We start from the raw sequence: 18,468 nt of genomic DNA on the forward strand, positions 1-18,468 counted from the left end.
TTCATCGCAAAATTCCACAGTATTCTGGACATCTGTGTTGGTGAATCTTTTGCAATTTGTTTAATGAACAATTAAGACTGCAAAGAAGAAAGCTGTAGGTGGGATCGGTGTATTAGCGGCTGGCTGCAGCAACACAACCAGGAGGACTTTGAGGATAGCAGACGCGCTATCCGACGCTAGCCGCCGACCGCATCGATGATCGGGTGAAGTCCTTCGTCGCGCCGTCGATCGCTGGAACGCAGGTGAGCACGGGTGTTGATGAGCAGATGAGGGCTGGCATAGGTGGAGCGCTAATGTTTTTATCATAGCTCTGACGAGGTCCCGTAGCTAAGTTAGCTTCAATGGCGTTGTTAGCATTAACAGCATTAACCGTGTAGTTACAGGTCCAGTGTTTGGTTCGGTGTCTCCTGATAGTAGTATTGTTGATCTGCTGTCTATCCTTCCAGTCAGGGGCTTATTTATTTTGTTTCTATCTGCATTTAAGCACGATACTGTCACGTTAGCTCCGTAGATAAAGTGCTTCACCGATGTATTGTCGTGGAGATAAAAGTCACTGTGAATGTCCATTTCGCGTTCTCGACTCTCATTTTCAAGAGGATATAGTATCCGAGGTGGTTTAAAATACAAATCCGTGATCCACAATAGAAAAAGGAGAGAGTGTGGAATCCAATGAGCCAGCTTGTACCTAAGTTACGGTCAGAGCGAAAAAAGATACGTCCTGCACTGCACTCTAGTCCTTCACTCTCACGTTCCTCATCCACAAACCTTTCATCCTCGCTCAAATTAATGGGGTAATCGTCGCTTTCTCGGTCCGAATCGCTCTTGCTGCTGGTGTAGAACAATGGGGAAATGTGAGGAGCCTTTCAACCTGCGACGTCACGCTACTTCCGGTACAGGCAAGGCTTTTTTTATCAGCGACCAAAAGTTGCAAACTTTATCGTCGATGTTCTCTACTAAATCCTTTCAGCAAAAATATGGCAATATCGCGAAATTATCAAGTATGACACATAGAATGGATCTGCTATCCCCGTTTAAATAAGAACATTTCATTTCAGTAGGCCTTTAATGATAAGGACATTAAACGCCCATCTGTGGCGTCATCAAAAACAAAAATGAAGGATAGCTACGGTGGCTGAGAAAGGTCACAAAATGCAAACACGACAAGACAACATCATACATTACAAACACGACAACTTTCAGCTACAGCACAATTGCAAAAGCCACAACAAATACAAACTGCACAACACAATAACATGGAGCCGCAACCCAACTTTTTGTGATTTTTCTAAATCTACTCTGGGTTGCCAATTCCAGACAGCATCCTGGAACACCTTGTGTTCAACATTTTAGACAAGACAAGGAAGTAATACATTTTTCCAACTGGAACCTTTATCCACATTTGTTTCTGCTGTTTGTTTAAAAAGTACATCATTGACAAAGCCTACAGCGTGTGTGCGACTGTGCGTGTGTGTGAACGCTAATTCTGACATAAATCCCTCTTGAGAAACTGCAACATCTGCTTGCTCATCTGAAAAATCTCCCAGCCAAACAAACACCCGGCTGTCTCTCATAGAAATAATTAGATAAAAGAGGTAGACTCCAAAGTCCCGTAATAACTCAAAAGAGACGAGAATAAATGAAGACGGTGACATTTTTTCATTGTTTGCCAATCAGCCACTTGACTAAATCCAACATTAATTACCAATCATGTCAATGAGGCCAGTGTCACTAAAATAAATTAAGTGGCAGGCCTGCATTGGTTTAACTTGGTGGATTTGGGGGCCAAAGCACCGTGTGGCCTTAATCCAGGGCCTAGCCTGCCCGACTCCCTGTGGGACGGGGAGTGGAGGCTGGGTGCAAGCCCTGGGAGGACTGAAGAGGAGGGTGAAGGATATCTGGGCTTTGGGATCACTGCAGCTCACTGAAGTATTAACATGTTTACAGGATGAAGAGGGATTAGATTGAAGTGGTTGATTTTAATGTTATTATTCTCACCCTTGAAAGCGAGCACCCGCTATCGCTCAGATTTTGGGGATAAAAAGTAAATTTAAAAATGTAATATTTGAGTTTGTTTAATTTTTACAGGGTAACTTCCGTTGTGTCCGCCACGGCCGTTGTGGCTTAAAGTTGTGTTGCGGCCCTATGGTATCGTGTTGTGCGGTTTGTATTTGTTGTGGCTCTTGCAATTGTGCTGTAGCTGAAAGTTGTCGTGTTGTAATTTATGATATTGTCTTGTCGTGTTTGCATTTTGTGACCTTTTTCAGCCACCGTAGCTAACCTTCCTTTGTGTTTTTGATGAAACCACAGATGGGCGTTTAACGTCCTTATCATTAAAAGTAGAGATGTCCGATAATATTGGACTGCCGATATTATCGGCCGATAAATGCTTTAAAATGTAATATCGGAAATTATCGGTATCGGTTTCAAAAAGTAAAATGCGTGACTTTTTAAAACGCCGCTGTACGGAGTGGTACACGGACGTAGGGAGAAGTACAGAGCGCCAATAAACCTTAAAGGCACTACGTGCCGGCCCAATCAAATAATATCTACGGCTTTTCACACACACAAGTGAATGCAAATGCATACTTGGTCAACAGCCATACAGGTCACACTGAGGGTGGCCGTATAAACAACTTTAACACTGCTACAAATATGCGCCACACTGTGAACCCACACCAAACAAGAATGACAAACACATTTCAGGAGAACATCCGCACCGTAACACAACATAAACACAACAGAACATATACCCAGAACCCCTTGCAGCACTAACTCTTCCGGGATGCTACAATATACACCCCCCGCTACCCTCTTGAATAATATTGCGAAACAAAACGCCAGATAATATGTCTTACCTTATACAAACACCATAATAATACTGGTATGTTGAAGCACAGTACAATCCATCAAGCGGTGCGGCTTCTTAGCTTACCAAAGTCGTATTAAAACATTTTGACACATTTTTGAGCGCTGTGTGTCATGTTCTATACTTTCAATGGAACATATCAAATGTTGGTGTTGTTTACTTGAGTCATATTGCAGTCTGCACGTATCTGTTATGTGTGACTGCTATCTACTGGTCACACTCATTTAACCATGTACCAAATAAAATAGCTTCGAGGTCGGTAAGCACAACCAAAATGATTCCGTACATTAGGCGCAACGGGTTATAAGGCGCACTGTCGAGTTTTGAGAAAATGAAAGGATTTTAAGTGCGCCTTATAGTCGGAAAAATACGGGACTTCATAAAACTACTGTAGTTGTTAGTAGTACATTCTCTTGTATTGTTTTTCATACAATATATCCTATCTAAAAGTTTGTTTTTCTTTTTTAAAAGGCACGTTAAAATGGGAGACGCTGATGAGATACAAGTGTTCTGAGTTAAGAGCTCTTTCACAAAACCAATTCAGCTTGTACGTTGAGGCACTACTGAATTACAATCAGGATTGTGAAATATTCTCCTGAGAACTAGCGTCCTCTGCAGTGGACAATTTTTGTAATTTTTTTGCCTATTTCTTTTGTCAGAGTTGCACATTTGAAAAAAACAGGCCTATGGACACTACATCAACACACCCAAGACAATGGGCATATAGACACACACACACACCCTCTCCCACCCGACGCCTTCACCACCGCTTGATTCCCCTTCGGGGTGATGGATCACCTTTTTCTTTTAACTCCATGGTGCTATTTTGCCTTATTTGAATAAATATTGTAATGTATTGCACATGTATTGTCATGTACAGTTTTATATTACCTCTCTGGAATATTTGTTAGATCTCTAATTTATGCAGATTTTATTGTACTTTTGAGTTGGCATTGTCCCTGCGTGGCTGTGTTTTGTGTGTTTGTGCTTCATAGCAGCAGTCGACCTCCAGGGCCCCAACTCCCCCGCCCCCGTTGCGAGTTGTCGTGATTATATGTAACATGTTTATGTGTGCATGGATGGCATGGAGGTTTTTTCCCACTCCAGACTGGGCCCCCTTAGGAGCCCAGTCTAGATTGTATTTTTTTTACTCATCTTCTTCCCCAGCGTTTCACCTTTTTCCCACCTTTTACGGGGCGCCTCGTTCTGTAACCCTGTACACTGTTTGTTTGTCTAATCTTGAATGGGTTTGTGCTGAAAACATAGTTTCGTTGTACTTGTTGCAATGACAATAAAGACCTATCCTATCCGAACCGAAGTTATGTTACGTAAAACAAATGTAAACTGCAGAGAACTGTACGTGGACAACCCAGCCAGTCCAATCCCCATGTCTGGTGGATGTGAACGTGCTTGTGTTGGCGCTTTCTATCCACTTTTTATAATCTTTTCAAAAGCGCATCGCCTTGGCAGAACTTCTATTCGCATCATGTTGGATGTAAAAAAAAGTGACTTTAAGTAATTTCCTTTAATGCATAGGGTACAAAAAACACTGTAATGCAGTCACAGCCCCAATGCATCATCCAAGCTGTGAAGAATCCCTGAGTAAGTTTACTGTTTGAACTGGCGGTGTGTCCTGTTAACTCCACGCTCTCGTCCTCATGTCCTACCAGCCGTGATTATATTGGAAAAAAGCGGATTCGGCACAGAAAGCCGTGGATATGTTTGCAGAGATTTCTTTTGATTGCTGGTTTTCTTTACCAAGCAACCACAATTAGATGAATTATAAAGACAATAGAATAACTTTTTTTTAAGTTACTAACTACATTTGATCAACTTCAATCTTTCATTATTTGCCACCTGTTGGCTTTGTTGATCAAAATCTAGTCCAACTCAAAACAATTGTTTTTTTCAATTAGTTTTCCTTTTTATAAACTAGCTTAGGGGAATTATATTTTTCTTTCTTTATTTAATTCATATTTCAAAAACCAGTTTTCTTAGGTTTCTTTCCTTATTTTCTTCCCTAATAATTACTGGACAATTGTGCTCACATACACACATTGTCATGATTATTTCTAAAGGCATGTCCTCTGCAGTGGACATTTGTGTTTTGCATGACATGTATTTTTTTTTAAATGTGTAACTCTGACAAAAGAAATACACCAAAAACAAATGTCCACGGCAGAGGGTGCTTTTTCTCAGGAGGATACACAATTGTAACACTTGTAAAGAACATAATGTCATGGCTGTCTTGAGTTTTCAATAATTTCTACAACTCTTATTTTTGTGTGATAGAGTGATTGGAGCACATACTTGTTGGTCACAAAAAAACATTCATGAAGTTTGGTTCTTTTATGAATTTATTATGGGTCTACTGAAAATGTGAGCAAATCTGCTGGGTCAAAAGTATACATACAGCAATGTTAATATTTGGTTACATGTCCCTTGGCAAGTTTCACTGCAATACGGTGCTTTTGGTAGCCATCCACAAGCTTCTGGTTGAATTTTTGGTGCAGTTCAGCTAAAGCACCAGTTCCATTGGCAGCAAAACAGGCCCAAAGTATAATACTACCACCACCATGCTTGACGGTAGGAATGGTGTTCCGGGATTAAAGGCCTTAAAAGGAGGATTACCTCCAAATTCTTCAGGACAACCTAAAATCATCAGCCCGGAGGTTGGGTCTTGGGTGCAATTGGGTTTTCCAACAGGACAATGACCCCAAACACACGTCAAAAGTGGTAAAGGAATGGCTAAATCAGGCTAGAATGAAGGTTTTAGAATGGCCTTCCCAAAATCCTGACTTAAACGTGTGGACAACGCTGAAGAAACAAGTCCATGTCAGAAAACCAACAAATTTAGCTGAACTACATCAATTTTGTCAAGAGGAGTGGTCAAAAATTCAACCAGAAGCTTGCCAAAAGCTTGTGGATGGCTACCAAAAGCGCCTTATTGCAGTGAAACTTGCCAAGGGACATGTAACCAAATATTAACATTGCTGTATGTATACTTTTGACCCAGCAGATTTGCTCACATTTTCAGTAGACCCATAATAAATTCATAAAAGATCCAAACTTCATGAATATTTTTTGTGACCAACAAGTATGTGCTCCAATCACTCTATCACAAAAAAATAAGAGTTGTAGAAATTATTGGAAACTCAAGACAGCCATGACATTATGTTCTTTGCAAGTGTATGTAAACTTTTGATCGGGACTATATACAGGTATTACAATCTTGACTATTCATCCGTTCATTTAATAAGACAGTATTTATCGCAAAAATTAGTATTGCATTAAAATAAAATCCTGTAAAATCCCAGCTATAGCTTCATCCCATGTGAAAATCCTAAATATGAACCTAAATGTATTTACATTTTAGTAAGTGATAGCCTAAAAAAGTAGTGATTATTCCAAATAATTACAAGGACATTTGCAAAGATGATACATAAAATGTACAAAAACAATAAAAATCTTAATTCTCTTGTTATGTTTGAACAGAGCAGATGTTCTTGTCAATCAGTTATTAATATCATCTGCAGTGGACATTTTTGTGGTCCATTTCTTTTGTCAGCATGACATTTTTTCAGGAAAAAAAAAAACACAGCCCCTTAGGGGCATCAACACATGTCCACTGCAGAGGACGCCGTAAATTAATTATTTGCAGCTAATCCAAAAGAATATCCAACCTTAAAAAAAAGGATTCCTTCATATAAAAACACTTCTACAACACTTGAAAAGACACTTCCCTTAAATATTGTATTACATTATCATTACAAGCCAATATTAAAGTTGCATTATTTAGGGTATTTTATCTGTGTTGTGTCATCCACACATCTAACATAAGTGGGTATATTTATATATATATATCCATGACATCTCTAAACCGTTAATAAAATGAAATCTAAATATACAATGATTTTCTCTAATCATCTCAGCTCACTTTTGGACAGATTAACCCCAAATAATCTGATGAAAAGGTTATCAAATCTCTTTTAGGTTTATCTATGATTAGTGGAGTCGAGCGTGAGACTGCACGTTTGAATCCCCTTAACTGAACAGCATGAACCCGTTTGCACTTTGCTTTATGAGCAAATTATTTTGAAATAAAAAAACAACAAAAAAACAGGACAGACCACGAAATATTTCCTTGAACTAAAAGTCTAGTAAGCAATTTATGTGAATAATTATAATCAGTGTAGCCTGGGGGCCATTTCAGCACGTAGCTACTTTTTGTTTTTGACCCTCGGCATACTTCAAGAAAATTAAACATTCTTTATAAATGTTATTTATTTTTTAGACATTACACTAATTTGCATCAAGGTTTCAATCTTCTGTTTAAGATAACTTAAATATATCAATTGGATTGGTTTTAACATATTCGAGGCTATGTCCACATGAAAAAATGCATAATATTTTCCCCACTATTGTTTTAAATAATATATCTATCCACACATATGTAGTTTAAAAAACAAGTCTGTCCAAATAAAAACTGTCATGACCATTTCGGCCAATCAGAATCCTGAGAAGACTAAAAGTAGTTACGTCAGGCCTGGGCAATTATTTTGACTTGGGGGGCCATATTTAGAGAAAAAACATGTGTCATGGGGTCGGTATATCTATTTTTAGGAACGCTAATACAAAAACTGAATGCTAAAAATCTTATGACAGACTGCCTTAAAAAACGGAATGGAATTAAAAAATGTTTTTTACTGAATGAGACACCCAGAATGTACATGAAAATAAAGAATGTGGGATTTACAATATTAACTATGAACGATAAAACACTGAATATTGACAACATATGATCGTCACACCCCCTCTCGATCGACATATTTTACAAACCCCGTTTCCATATGAGTTGGGAAATTGTGTTAGATGTAAATATAAACGGAATACAATGATTTGCAAATCATTTTCAACCCATATTCAGTTGAATATGCTACAAAGACAACATATTTGATGTTCAAACTGATAAACTTTTTTTTTTTGTGCAAATAATCATTAACTTTAGAATTTGATGCCAGCAACACGTGACAAAGAAGTTGGGAAAGGTGGCAATAAATACTGATAAATTAGAGAAATGCTCATCAAACACTTATTTGGAACATCCCACAGGTGAACAGGCAAATTGGGAACAGGTGGGTGCCATGATTGGGTATAAAAGTAGATTCCATGAAATGCTCAGTCATTCACAAACAAGGATGGGGCGAAGGTCACCACTTTGTCAACAAATGCGTGAGCAAATTGTTGAACAGTTTAAGAAAAACCTCTCAACCAGCTATTGCAAGGAATTTAGGGATTTCACCATCTACGCTCCGTAATATCATCAAAGGGTTCAGAGAATCTGGAGAAATCACTGCACGTAAGCAGCTAAGCCTGTGACCTTCGATCCCTCAGGCTGTACTGCATCAACAAGCGACATCAGTGTGTAAAGGATATCACCACATGGGCTCAGGAACACTTCAGAAAACCACTGTCAGTAACTACAGTTGGTCGATACATCTGTAAGTGCAAGTTAAAACTTTCCTATGCAAGGCAAAAACCGTTTATCAACAACACCCAGAAACGCTGTCGGCTTCGCTGGGCCTGAGCTCATCTAAGATGGACTGATACAAAGTGGAAAAGTGTTTTGTGGTCTGACGAGTCCACATTTCAAATTGTTCTTGGAAACTGTGGACGTCGTGTCCTCCGGACCAAAGAGGAAAAGAACCATCCGGATTGTTATAGGTGCAAAGTTGAAAAGCCAGCATCTGTGATGGTATGGGGGTGTATTAGTGCCCAAGGCATGGGTAACTTACACATCTGCGAAGGCGCCATTAATGCTGAAAGGTACATACAGGTTTTGGAGCAACATATGTTGCCATCCAAGCAACGTTACCATGGACGCCCCTGCTTATTTCAGCAAGACAATGCCAAGCCACGTGTTACATTAACATGGCTTTATAGTAAAAGAGTGCAGGTACTAGACTGGCCTGCCTGTAGTCCAGACCTGTCTCAGTGTGGCGCATTATGAAGCCTAAAATACCACAACGGAGACCCCCGGACTGTTGAACAACTTAAGCTGTACATCAAGCAAGAATGGGAAAGAATTCCACCTGAGAAGCTTCAAAAATGTGTCTCCTCAGTTCCCAAACGTTTACTGAGTGTTGTTAAAAGGAAAGGCCATGTAACACAGTGGTGAACATGTCCTTTCCCAACTACTTTGGCACGTGTTGCAGCCATGAAATTCTAAGTTAATTATTATTTGCAAAAAAAAAAATTACGTTTATGAGTTTGATCATCAAATATCTTGTCTTTGTAGAGCATTCAATTGAATATGGGTTGAAAAGGATTTGCAAATCATTGCATTACGTTTATATTTACATCCAACACAATTTCCCAACTCATATGGAAACGGGGTTTGTATTTTTATGAACACTAATACAAAACCTCACAATAATGTCTGACTGAATGCTGGATAAACAGGGCCTTAGAGTACCATAGTAACTAGTATATCATGCAAAAGCGCAGATTCCAACCATTGAAATACTTTGTATAGTTCAAGACTTACATCACTGCACATCATAATGGCAGCTACACTTTCCATCTTAAAGATGTAAAAAAAAATATTTGGGAATGTCCGGTGGGCCACATTGAAAAGCCTTAATTTGCCCAGGTCTGAGTTACATGTTAAAACAAATTACAAATGTTATCCACCCTCTTTTATCTCATTTAGACACATTTATTTCTGGTGCGTGTCTGCAGTAGTCAAGTGTGTTGGCAGCCGGCGTGTCTGCTGTATGTGTTTAAGCTTCTCCTCTTAAACGCTAATGACACTTTGACAGGTTTCCCGTTATAATAAGACTCCAAACCAGGTTGCTTTCCCCATCGCTACCTGTCACGACTGTGTCAGTCTATTAGCTGTTGTTTTTTTTTTCCAGGGGAAGGATGCTAAAAGTTTGCGTGTGTTTGTGGGAGACAGACACAGCCAGATGAGCTGACAGATGTTTGCTGTATATCTACTCCACTGTCTCCGAAAGACTGACAACAGCTGGACTGATGCCAGAAACACACACACACACACGCATACACAAACATGCATACGCACACACGCACACACGCACACAAACACACTTAACTCCAATCCTAACAGGTACTCAGTGAAATATTTTTATTTTGACATTGCTCTAATTAGGCTGGGTTTATGGGAATACATAGGGCTATTTATTAGGCAGAGTAGCTACAATTGTACTCAAGTAAGATTACTGTTACTTTAGAGCAGGCGTGGGTAATTATTTTGACTCAAGAGGCCAAATTTAGAGGACAAAAATGTGTCTGCGGGGCCGATTTTTAGGAACACTAATACAAAACCTCACAATGTCTGATTGGAAGCTAAAAACGTTATGACAGACAGCCTTAAAAAACGGAATGGAATTTTACATTGTTTTACTGAATGAGACACCCAGAATGTACATGAAAATAAAGAATGTGGGATTTATAATATTAACCACGAACGATAAAACACTGAATATTGACAACATATGAACGTCACACCCTCTCTCCATCCACATATTATACAATCAAGCGAAATGCAACAAAAATGCAACAAACAGCCAAATATGAATGCGAAGGGTAAAAAAAACCCACCTACACTTTTGATACATCTGATATATCACTAAGCTTTAGAACTTTGTTGTAAAAATCTCCTTCCGTGTCTGTCCCTGACACCCGCATTTCACTCTGTGGAAACGCTCCCCACCCACACTGTTTAGTGCCTGGTCTGAGCTGCTGTGACTTAGATTACCATAGTAACTAATTAGAATACCATAGTAACTAGTATATCATGCAAAAGCGCAGATTCCAACCATTGAACTACTTTGTATAGTTCAAGACTTACGGCCATTTGAAAACATCACTGCACATCATAATGGCAGCTGCAGTTTCCATCTTAATGATCAGAAAAAAATTGGGGGGAATGTCCGGCGGGGCAGATTGAAAAGCTTAACGGGTCTTAATTTTCTCTGGTTTGATTTAGAGTAATATGACTCAAAAGTTCAAAGTAGTCCTCCAAATAATTACATGAGTAAGTAGGCATTCTGGGAAAAAAAATACTCAAGTATTGAGAAACTTGAGAAAGTTCTGATTTATTTAGTAGCTATTGTTTGATTGTTCTTAGTCTATAACTTTAGGGATTTTCCCCTGAAGAGCAGGGAAACCTGCGAAACAGGCTTGTAGGGATGAAATAGCCTCTGTGTTTTTTCCTGACCTAACGTACGAATATATATATATATATATATATATATATATATATATATATATATATATATATATATATATATATATATACATACATATATATGTATACAGTATATATACATACTTACTATGCATTATCATCACATATTACCTAATTTGTAAATGATTACTGACTTAGGGTGAATTTGATGCAAATTTGAAGTGACGCAAATGCTGAATATGTAAGGCATAAATATATAAATATATATACAGACTTTCTGACTGTTTGCAAAGTGTGCCTCACATTTCGTCACCTGAATCTAAATTCCTCATCTTACCAGGACTGTATGGATCATTTGATGCCTCTGACATTATGGGCACGATTTGAGAGTGTGGAAAACCTTCAAATCAGGGTGGACTGCACCCTCAATACTTTAAAAAAAAACCATCACGTTAGGTGAATGAAATCATAAAAGTCACATGTACAACATGTTAAAGGAGAAGTGAACTTTTTGGGGGAATTTTGCCTATCGTTCACAATTATTATGAGACATCAGGATGAATGTTTTTGTTTTTTTTGCATTCTAAATATGAAATAAAAGCGATCAAAAGTTTGCTTACAATGTAACCTATAGGAGCCGCTCTATAAATATATCACGCCCTTAGAAAAACATCCAAACAACTCCATTGAGGTTGTAAATACACGATGCAAGTGGTGTCTTTTCGTGTCGTTCTCGCCTTTTCTGGGTCCTAAACGGCTGTCAAAGCGTAACCAACTTGTCGGAATACGTCCTCAGATTTCTTCTGCCCAGGTGAGATGCATGATTTATGGACTACATATAAACTTCCAGGGAGCAAAGAAGCAAGGAAACGCCTCTCCAGTTGATAATGTCGAAATTGCATACAGGCTTGTGATTACAGTGCCGCTATAAATAGTTTGTCTGCGTTAGCACTTATAATAACAATATCACTAATACTTGGTTGATATTCAAATCACGAAATGTCAATGGAGTATTGCTGGTGCTTTTTGAATGGTTATTTATTGGATTTCATGGGCAAAATAGAGGACCTCCAATTGGCTGCGCTTTAAAGGCCTACTGAAAGCCACTACTACCGACCACGCAGTCTGATAGTTTATATATCAATGATGAAATCTTAACGTTGCAACACATGCCAATACGGCCGGGTTAACTTATAAAGTTCAATTTTAAATTTCCCGCTAAACTTCCGGTTGAAAACGTCTATGTATGATGACGTATGCGTGTGACGTCAATCGTTGAAACGGAAGTATTTGGACACATTGTATCCAATACAAAAGCTCGGTTTTCATCGCAAAATTCCACAGTATTCTGGACATCTGTGTTGGTGAATCTTTTGCAATTTGTTTAATGAACAAAGAAGACTGCAAAGAAGAAAGCTGTAGGTGGGATCGGTGTATTAGCGGCTGGCTGCAGCAACACAACCAGGAGGACTTTGACTTGGATAGCAGACGCGCTATCCGACGCTAGCCGCCGACCGCATTGATGATCGGGTGAAGTCCTTCGTCGCTCCGTTGATCGCTGGAACGCAGGTGAGCATGGGTGTTGATGAGCAGATGAGGGCTGGCTGGCGTAGGTGGATAGCTAATGTTTTTAGCATAGCTCTGTGAGGTCCCGTTGCTAAGTTAGCTTCAATGGCGTCGTTAGCAACAGCATTGTTAAGCTTCGCCAGGCTGGAAAGCATTAACCGTGTAGTTACATGTCCATGGTTTAATAGTATTCTTGATTTTCTGTCTATCCTTCCAGTCAGGGATTTATTTATTTTGTGTTTATCTGCAGTTAAGCCTGATGCTATCACATTAGCACCGTAGCTAAAGTGCTTCGCCGATGTATTGTCGTGGAGATAAAAGTCACTGTGAATGTCCATTTCGGGTTCTCGACTCTCATTTTCAAGAGGATATAGCATCCGAGGTGGTTTAAAATACAAATCTGTGATCCACAATAGAAAAAGGAGAGAGTGTGGAATCCAATGAGCCAGCTTGTACCTAAGTTACGGTCAGAGCGAAAAAAGATACGTCCTGCACTGCACTCTAGTCCTTCACTCTCACGTTCCTCATCCACGAATCTTTCATCCTGGCTCAAATTAATGGGGTAATCGTTGCTTTTTCGGTCCGAATCGCTCTCGCTGCTGGTGTAAACAATGGGGAAATGTGAGGAGCCCTTCAACCTGCGACGTCAAGCTACTTCCGGTACAGGCAAGGCTTTTTTTTATCAGCGACCAAAATTTGCGAACTTTACCGTCGATGTTCTCTACTAAATCCTTTCAGCAAAAATATGGCAATATCGCGAAATGATCAAGTATGACACATAGAATGGATCTGCTATCCCCGTTTAAATAAAAAAAATTCATTTCAGTAGGCCTTTAAGTGGACTTATATTTACTTTTATTTACAAAAAAATCCATCCGTTGTCACGTCTTTCATAATGATTGTGAACGATAGGCAACATTCCAAAAAAAAGTGCAGTTTTCCTTTAATGCAGCTGAGTCAATGTAAGAGATGACAATAGATGGTTGATTTTTTTCTTTTTTTCCCCCCCACTATACCATGTCACTTTGTTGCACTGTCTCATTCTTTTCCTGCATGCTGGGGACACTCGGGTTGTCGTCTTCTTCTTTGGACCTGGGGGCAGAAGTGAGCTTTCATTTAATATACTTTTCCTTTGTCAAGGAATACTAATGTATCGCTAACAAAGACCCTGTTGGAGGAACATAACATTAATAAGGAATTTGCATGTTTGCAGTTGTGTAGAAGCATCATACTAATTAATAGCTGTTGCTATTATTTAGTAGCGAAATAAGATACCGTATTTTTCGGATTATAAGTTTCTCCGGAGTATAAGTTGCACCGGCCGAAAATGCATAATAAAGAAGGGAAGAACATATATAAGTCGCACTGGAGTATAAGCCGCATTTTTGGGGGAAATTTATTTGATAAAACCCAACACCAAGAATAGACATTTGAAAGGCAATTTAAAATAAATAAAGAATAGTGAACAACAGGCTGAATAAGTGTACGTTATATGAGGCATAAATAACCAACTGAGAACGTGCCTGGTATGTTAACGTAACATATTATGGTAAGAGTCATTCAAATAACTATAACATATAGAACATGCTATACGTTTACCAAACAATCTGTCAATCCTAATCGCTAAATCCCATGAAATCTTATACGTCTAGTCTCTTACGTGAATGATGAGATAAATAATATTATTTGATATTTTACGGTAATGTGTTAATAATTTCACACATAAGTCGCTCCTGAGTATAAGTCGCACCCCCGGCCAAACTATGAAAAAAACTGCGACTTATAGTCCGAAAAATACGGTAACAGTACACATTTTTCAGTGTGATCCATGATAATAGTCCTAATCAAGTTTGCTGACGGAGAGGATCACTACAACATTACTGGTTACTGAATTTTTCGGACCATATGGCGCACCGGTTTATCAGGCGCACTGCCATCGAGAGGGTCTATTTTCATACAAAAGACGCACCGGATTATAAGGCGTATTAAACGAGTAAAAAATATGATTTTTTGTTTTGTTTTTACATAACATGTAATGGTGGTACTTTGGTCAAAATGTTGCAATAATCCATTTTGTGGCCGGTCTTCTGTACATGCCTCCACTTTGACTGCATTTTCTCCCCGTCAACTCTGTTTTTAGCACTTCCATAGCATATCTACTGACAGATATAAGTTAGAACTAGAGATGTCCGATAGTATCGGACTGCCGATATTATCGGCCGATAAATGCTTTAAAATGTAATATCGGAAATTATCGGTATCGGTTTCAAAAATTAAAATGTATGACTTTTTAAAACGCAGCTGTACGGAGTGGTACACGGACGTAGGGAGAAGTACAGAGCGCCGATAAAACCTTAAAGGCACTACCGTTGCGTGCTGGCCCAATCATATAATATCTACGGCTTTTCACACACACAAGTGAATGCAACTCATACTTGGTCAACAGCCATACAGGTCATACTGAGGGTGCCCGTATAAACAACTTTAACACTGTTACAAATATGCGCCACACTGTGAACCCACACCAAACAAGAATTACAAACACATTTCGGGAGAACATCCGCACCGTAACACAACATAAACGCAACATAACAAATACCCAGAACCCCTTGCACTATTAACTCTTCCGGGACGCTACAATATACACCCCTCGCTAACACCCCCCCCACCCCCCACCCCACCCCGCCCACCTCAACCTCCTCATGCTCTCTCAGGGAGAGCATGTCCCAAATTCCAAGCTGCTGTTTTGAGGCATGTTAAAAAAAAGAATGCACTTTGTGACTTCAATAATAAATATGGCAGTGCCATGTTGGCATTTTTTTCCATAACTTGAGTTGATTTATTTTGGAAAACCTTGTTACATTGTTTAATGCATCCAGCGGGGCATCACAACAAAATTAGGCATAATAATGTGTTAATTCCACGACTGATTATATCGGTATCGGTTGATATCGGAATCAGTAATTAAGAGTTGGACAATATCGGATATCGGCAAAAAAGCCATTATCGGACATCTCTAGTTAGAACTATGTGCTACTTTATTTTAGAAATGGCAACAGCAGTGAATGAATGCCCCACAACAAGAGGGTCCCCAGTCAATCACAGGATACCTTTAGATTAACACCAGTGATGGGCAGTAGTAAGCTACAAGTAGCTAAACCACGTAGCTTAACTACATTTTCCAGTAGCTTGGCGGTAGCTTACCTACTTTTTACGAGTAGTTTTTCTTGTAGCTTAGCTACTTTTAGAACCATGCAGCTAGGGAGCTTACATCAAAGCTACAAAGAAAAAAATATGGAGAAAATACAATGACCTGGATGAATGACAACTGTATGTCTCAATTTTCCCTGTATTGTATTAACAGAAAAATAACTGACAACAAATTATTCTATTTATTTAACAAACGGTATGTTTATTAATGGTTCCAAATGAAATAAAAAATAAAATCATGTTTAAAAAAATACTATTGAGTGGAATATAAGTTGTCTGTCTCTCTGCAGCTCCTCTAAATGTGGGCTATAGGCTGGAGTTACAGGTATTTAGAACATAATTTTAAATTTTTAAAGACTCCGTTTCCACAGTTTGCAATTTTGGTTGGCGAGGTCTCTGTTTCTGCCATTATTTCATGTCGCGTGTTTTTTTGTTGGTTCCAATTGCTTCCTGTTTCGGTTCTTAATGCTGCCCCTGGACTACATTGCAACAGATAAGTTTGTGTTTCAATGATGCACATGCTCTAATTCCATCAAAACAATCAACATAATTAATGAAATAACACATTATATTTGACAGCTGTAAATACAATACTACAGCATATTTATTACGTACTTGTGCAAGTGGTTGCGTATGGTTGCTGTAAAACTTGTTAGCCTCGTACTTTCTTCCTGATATCTGTGCAGGTCTTGCCTCAGAAGGTTACGGAGCGCGCTCAGTGCCTCCTTTTGAAACACAAGCCTCTCGACCTGGACCAAACTCTCAGCAACGGAGGCCTGAAGCTCCTGACAAGCATACAACTGCTCCTAGGAGGAATATCATGCAAAGTATAGAAAGCAAGTTCTTCTATTTGATTGATTTCAGTCTGAGACTTACTGAGAAAAACATGTAACGGCAGCCCATAATCACAGTTCTGTATGTGCCTTAGTTTTAAGGTCTCAGTTTGATTTGGTTGGTTGGTACATATACTGTATATATATACATATACATACATATATACTGTATATATACTGTATATATATATATATATATATATATATATATATATACACACACACACACACACACATGTATATATATATATATATATATATATATATATATATATATATATATATATATATATATATATATATATATATATATATATATATATATATATATATATATATATATATACACACACACACACACACATTATATATATATACACACACTTAATGTGTGTAATATATGAATGGTCTATTTGCGATCTTTTTTCATATATAAGGCGCACTAAAGGAGTCATATTATTATTATTTTTTTCTAAATGTAAAACACTTCCTTGTGGTCTACATAACATGTAATGGTGGTTCTTTGGTCAAAATGTTGCATAGATTACTTTACTTAAATCAATCAATCATCTCCTCATCCGGAAAAAAACAACAAAACAACGCCGGATATGTGTCCCGTGAAAATCCGTCTGACCGGAACTCTTTAATAACTAAAGTTCCTTGGGTGAATAATATAACTCACTACACTGGTTTCATGGGGAGTTTACTGACAGATATAAGTAAGAACTTTACACTATTTTATATTAGAAATGGCAACAGCGGAGGATGAATGTCCCATAACAAGAAGATAGAGAAAAAGAAGAAGCTTATCGTCTACAGTGGACTACAAAGGCAGTCGCACGCGATTTTTCAGGATTTATGCAGATCCCAAATACAGATCAGCAGGTACCAGAAGGTAAGAAAAGTTGCTTTTGCATAATATTGCGAAACAAAATGCCAGATAATATGTCTCACCTTATGCACACACCATAATAATACTCGTATGTTGAAGCACAGTACAATCCATCAAGCGGTGCGGCTTCATAGCTTACCAAAGTCGTACTAAAACATTTTGATAGATTTTTGAGCGCCGTGTGTAATAAACTATATTTTCAATGGAACATATAAAATGTTGGTGTTGTTTACTTGAGTCATATTGCAGTCTACACATATGTCTTATGTGTGACTGCCATCTACTGGTCACACATATCATTACACTATGTACCAAATAAAATTGCTTCGAGGTCGGTAAGCAAAACCAGAATTATTCCGTACATTAGGCGCACCGGGTTATAAGGTGCACTGTCGAGTTTTGAGGAAAAAATTTTTTTTTAAGTGCGCCTTATGGTCCGGAAAATACGGTAATTAGAAAAGCAGTTTCTTTAATAAAAAATTGCAGCTCATTTATCCATTCATATGATTAGCAAACTCATCTTGCGGACTAGAATAAACCTGTGCACGGGCCAGGCCGTACCTTTTACATCCCTGCCCTAAATAAAAATGAGTTACCGTATTTTTCGGATTATAAATCGCTCCGGAGTATAAATCGCACTGGCCGAAAATAAATAATAAAGAAGGAAAAAAACATAGACAGGTATAAGTCGCACTGGAGTATAAGTCGCTTTTTTGGGGGAAATTTATTTGATAAAACCCAACACCAAGAATAGACATTTGAAAGGCAATTTAAAATAAATAAAGAATAGTGAACAACAGGCTGAATAAGTGTACGCTATATGAGGCATAAATAACCAACTGAGAATGTGCCTGGTATGTTAACGTAACATATTATGGTAAGAGTCATT

The 18,468-nt window shown here is 38.4% G+C and overlaps 1 protein-coding gene across 4 annotated transcripts in view; it reads right to left on the reverse strand.

The window, feature by feature from the left end:
* LOC133638731 (cingulin-like protein 1) overlaps positions 1-18,468 on the reverse strand; it is a 163,893-nt gene that overhangs the window by 47,440 nt on the left and 97,985 nt on the right. For 2 of the 4 annotated variants that reach the window (XM_062031629.1, XM_062031626.1), the window contains exons 4-5: positions 16,470-16,660; positions 13,661-13,736 (exon numbers count right to left, since the gene is read on the reverse strand). In XM_062031629.1, coding sequence (XP_061887613.1) covers positions 13,661-13,699 — 39 coding nt within the window. In that variant the 5' untranslated portion in view covers positions 13,700-13,736; positions 16,470-16,660. The remainder of the gene's footprint in view (positions 1-13,660; positions 13,737-16,469; positions 16,661-18,468) is intronic. The other 2 variants (XM_062031628.1, XM_062031625.1) reach the window with 1 other exon arrangement.

The sequence above is a fragment of the Entelurus aequoreus genome, linkage group LG21, assembly GCF_033978785.1.
Source record: "Entelurus aequoreus isolate RoL-2023_Sb linkage group LG21, RoL_Eaeq_v1.1, whole genome shotgun sequence".
Lineage (NCBI taxonomy): Eukaryota > Metazoa > Chordata > Actinopteri > Syngnathiformes > Syngnathidae > Entelurus > Entelurus aequoreus.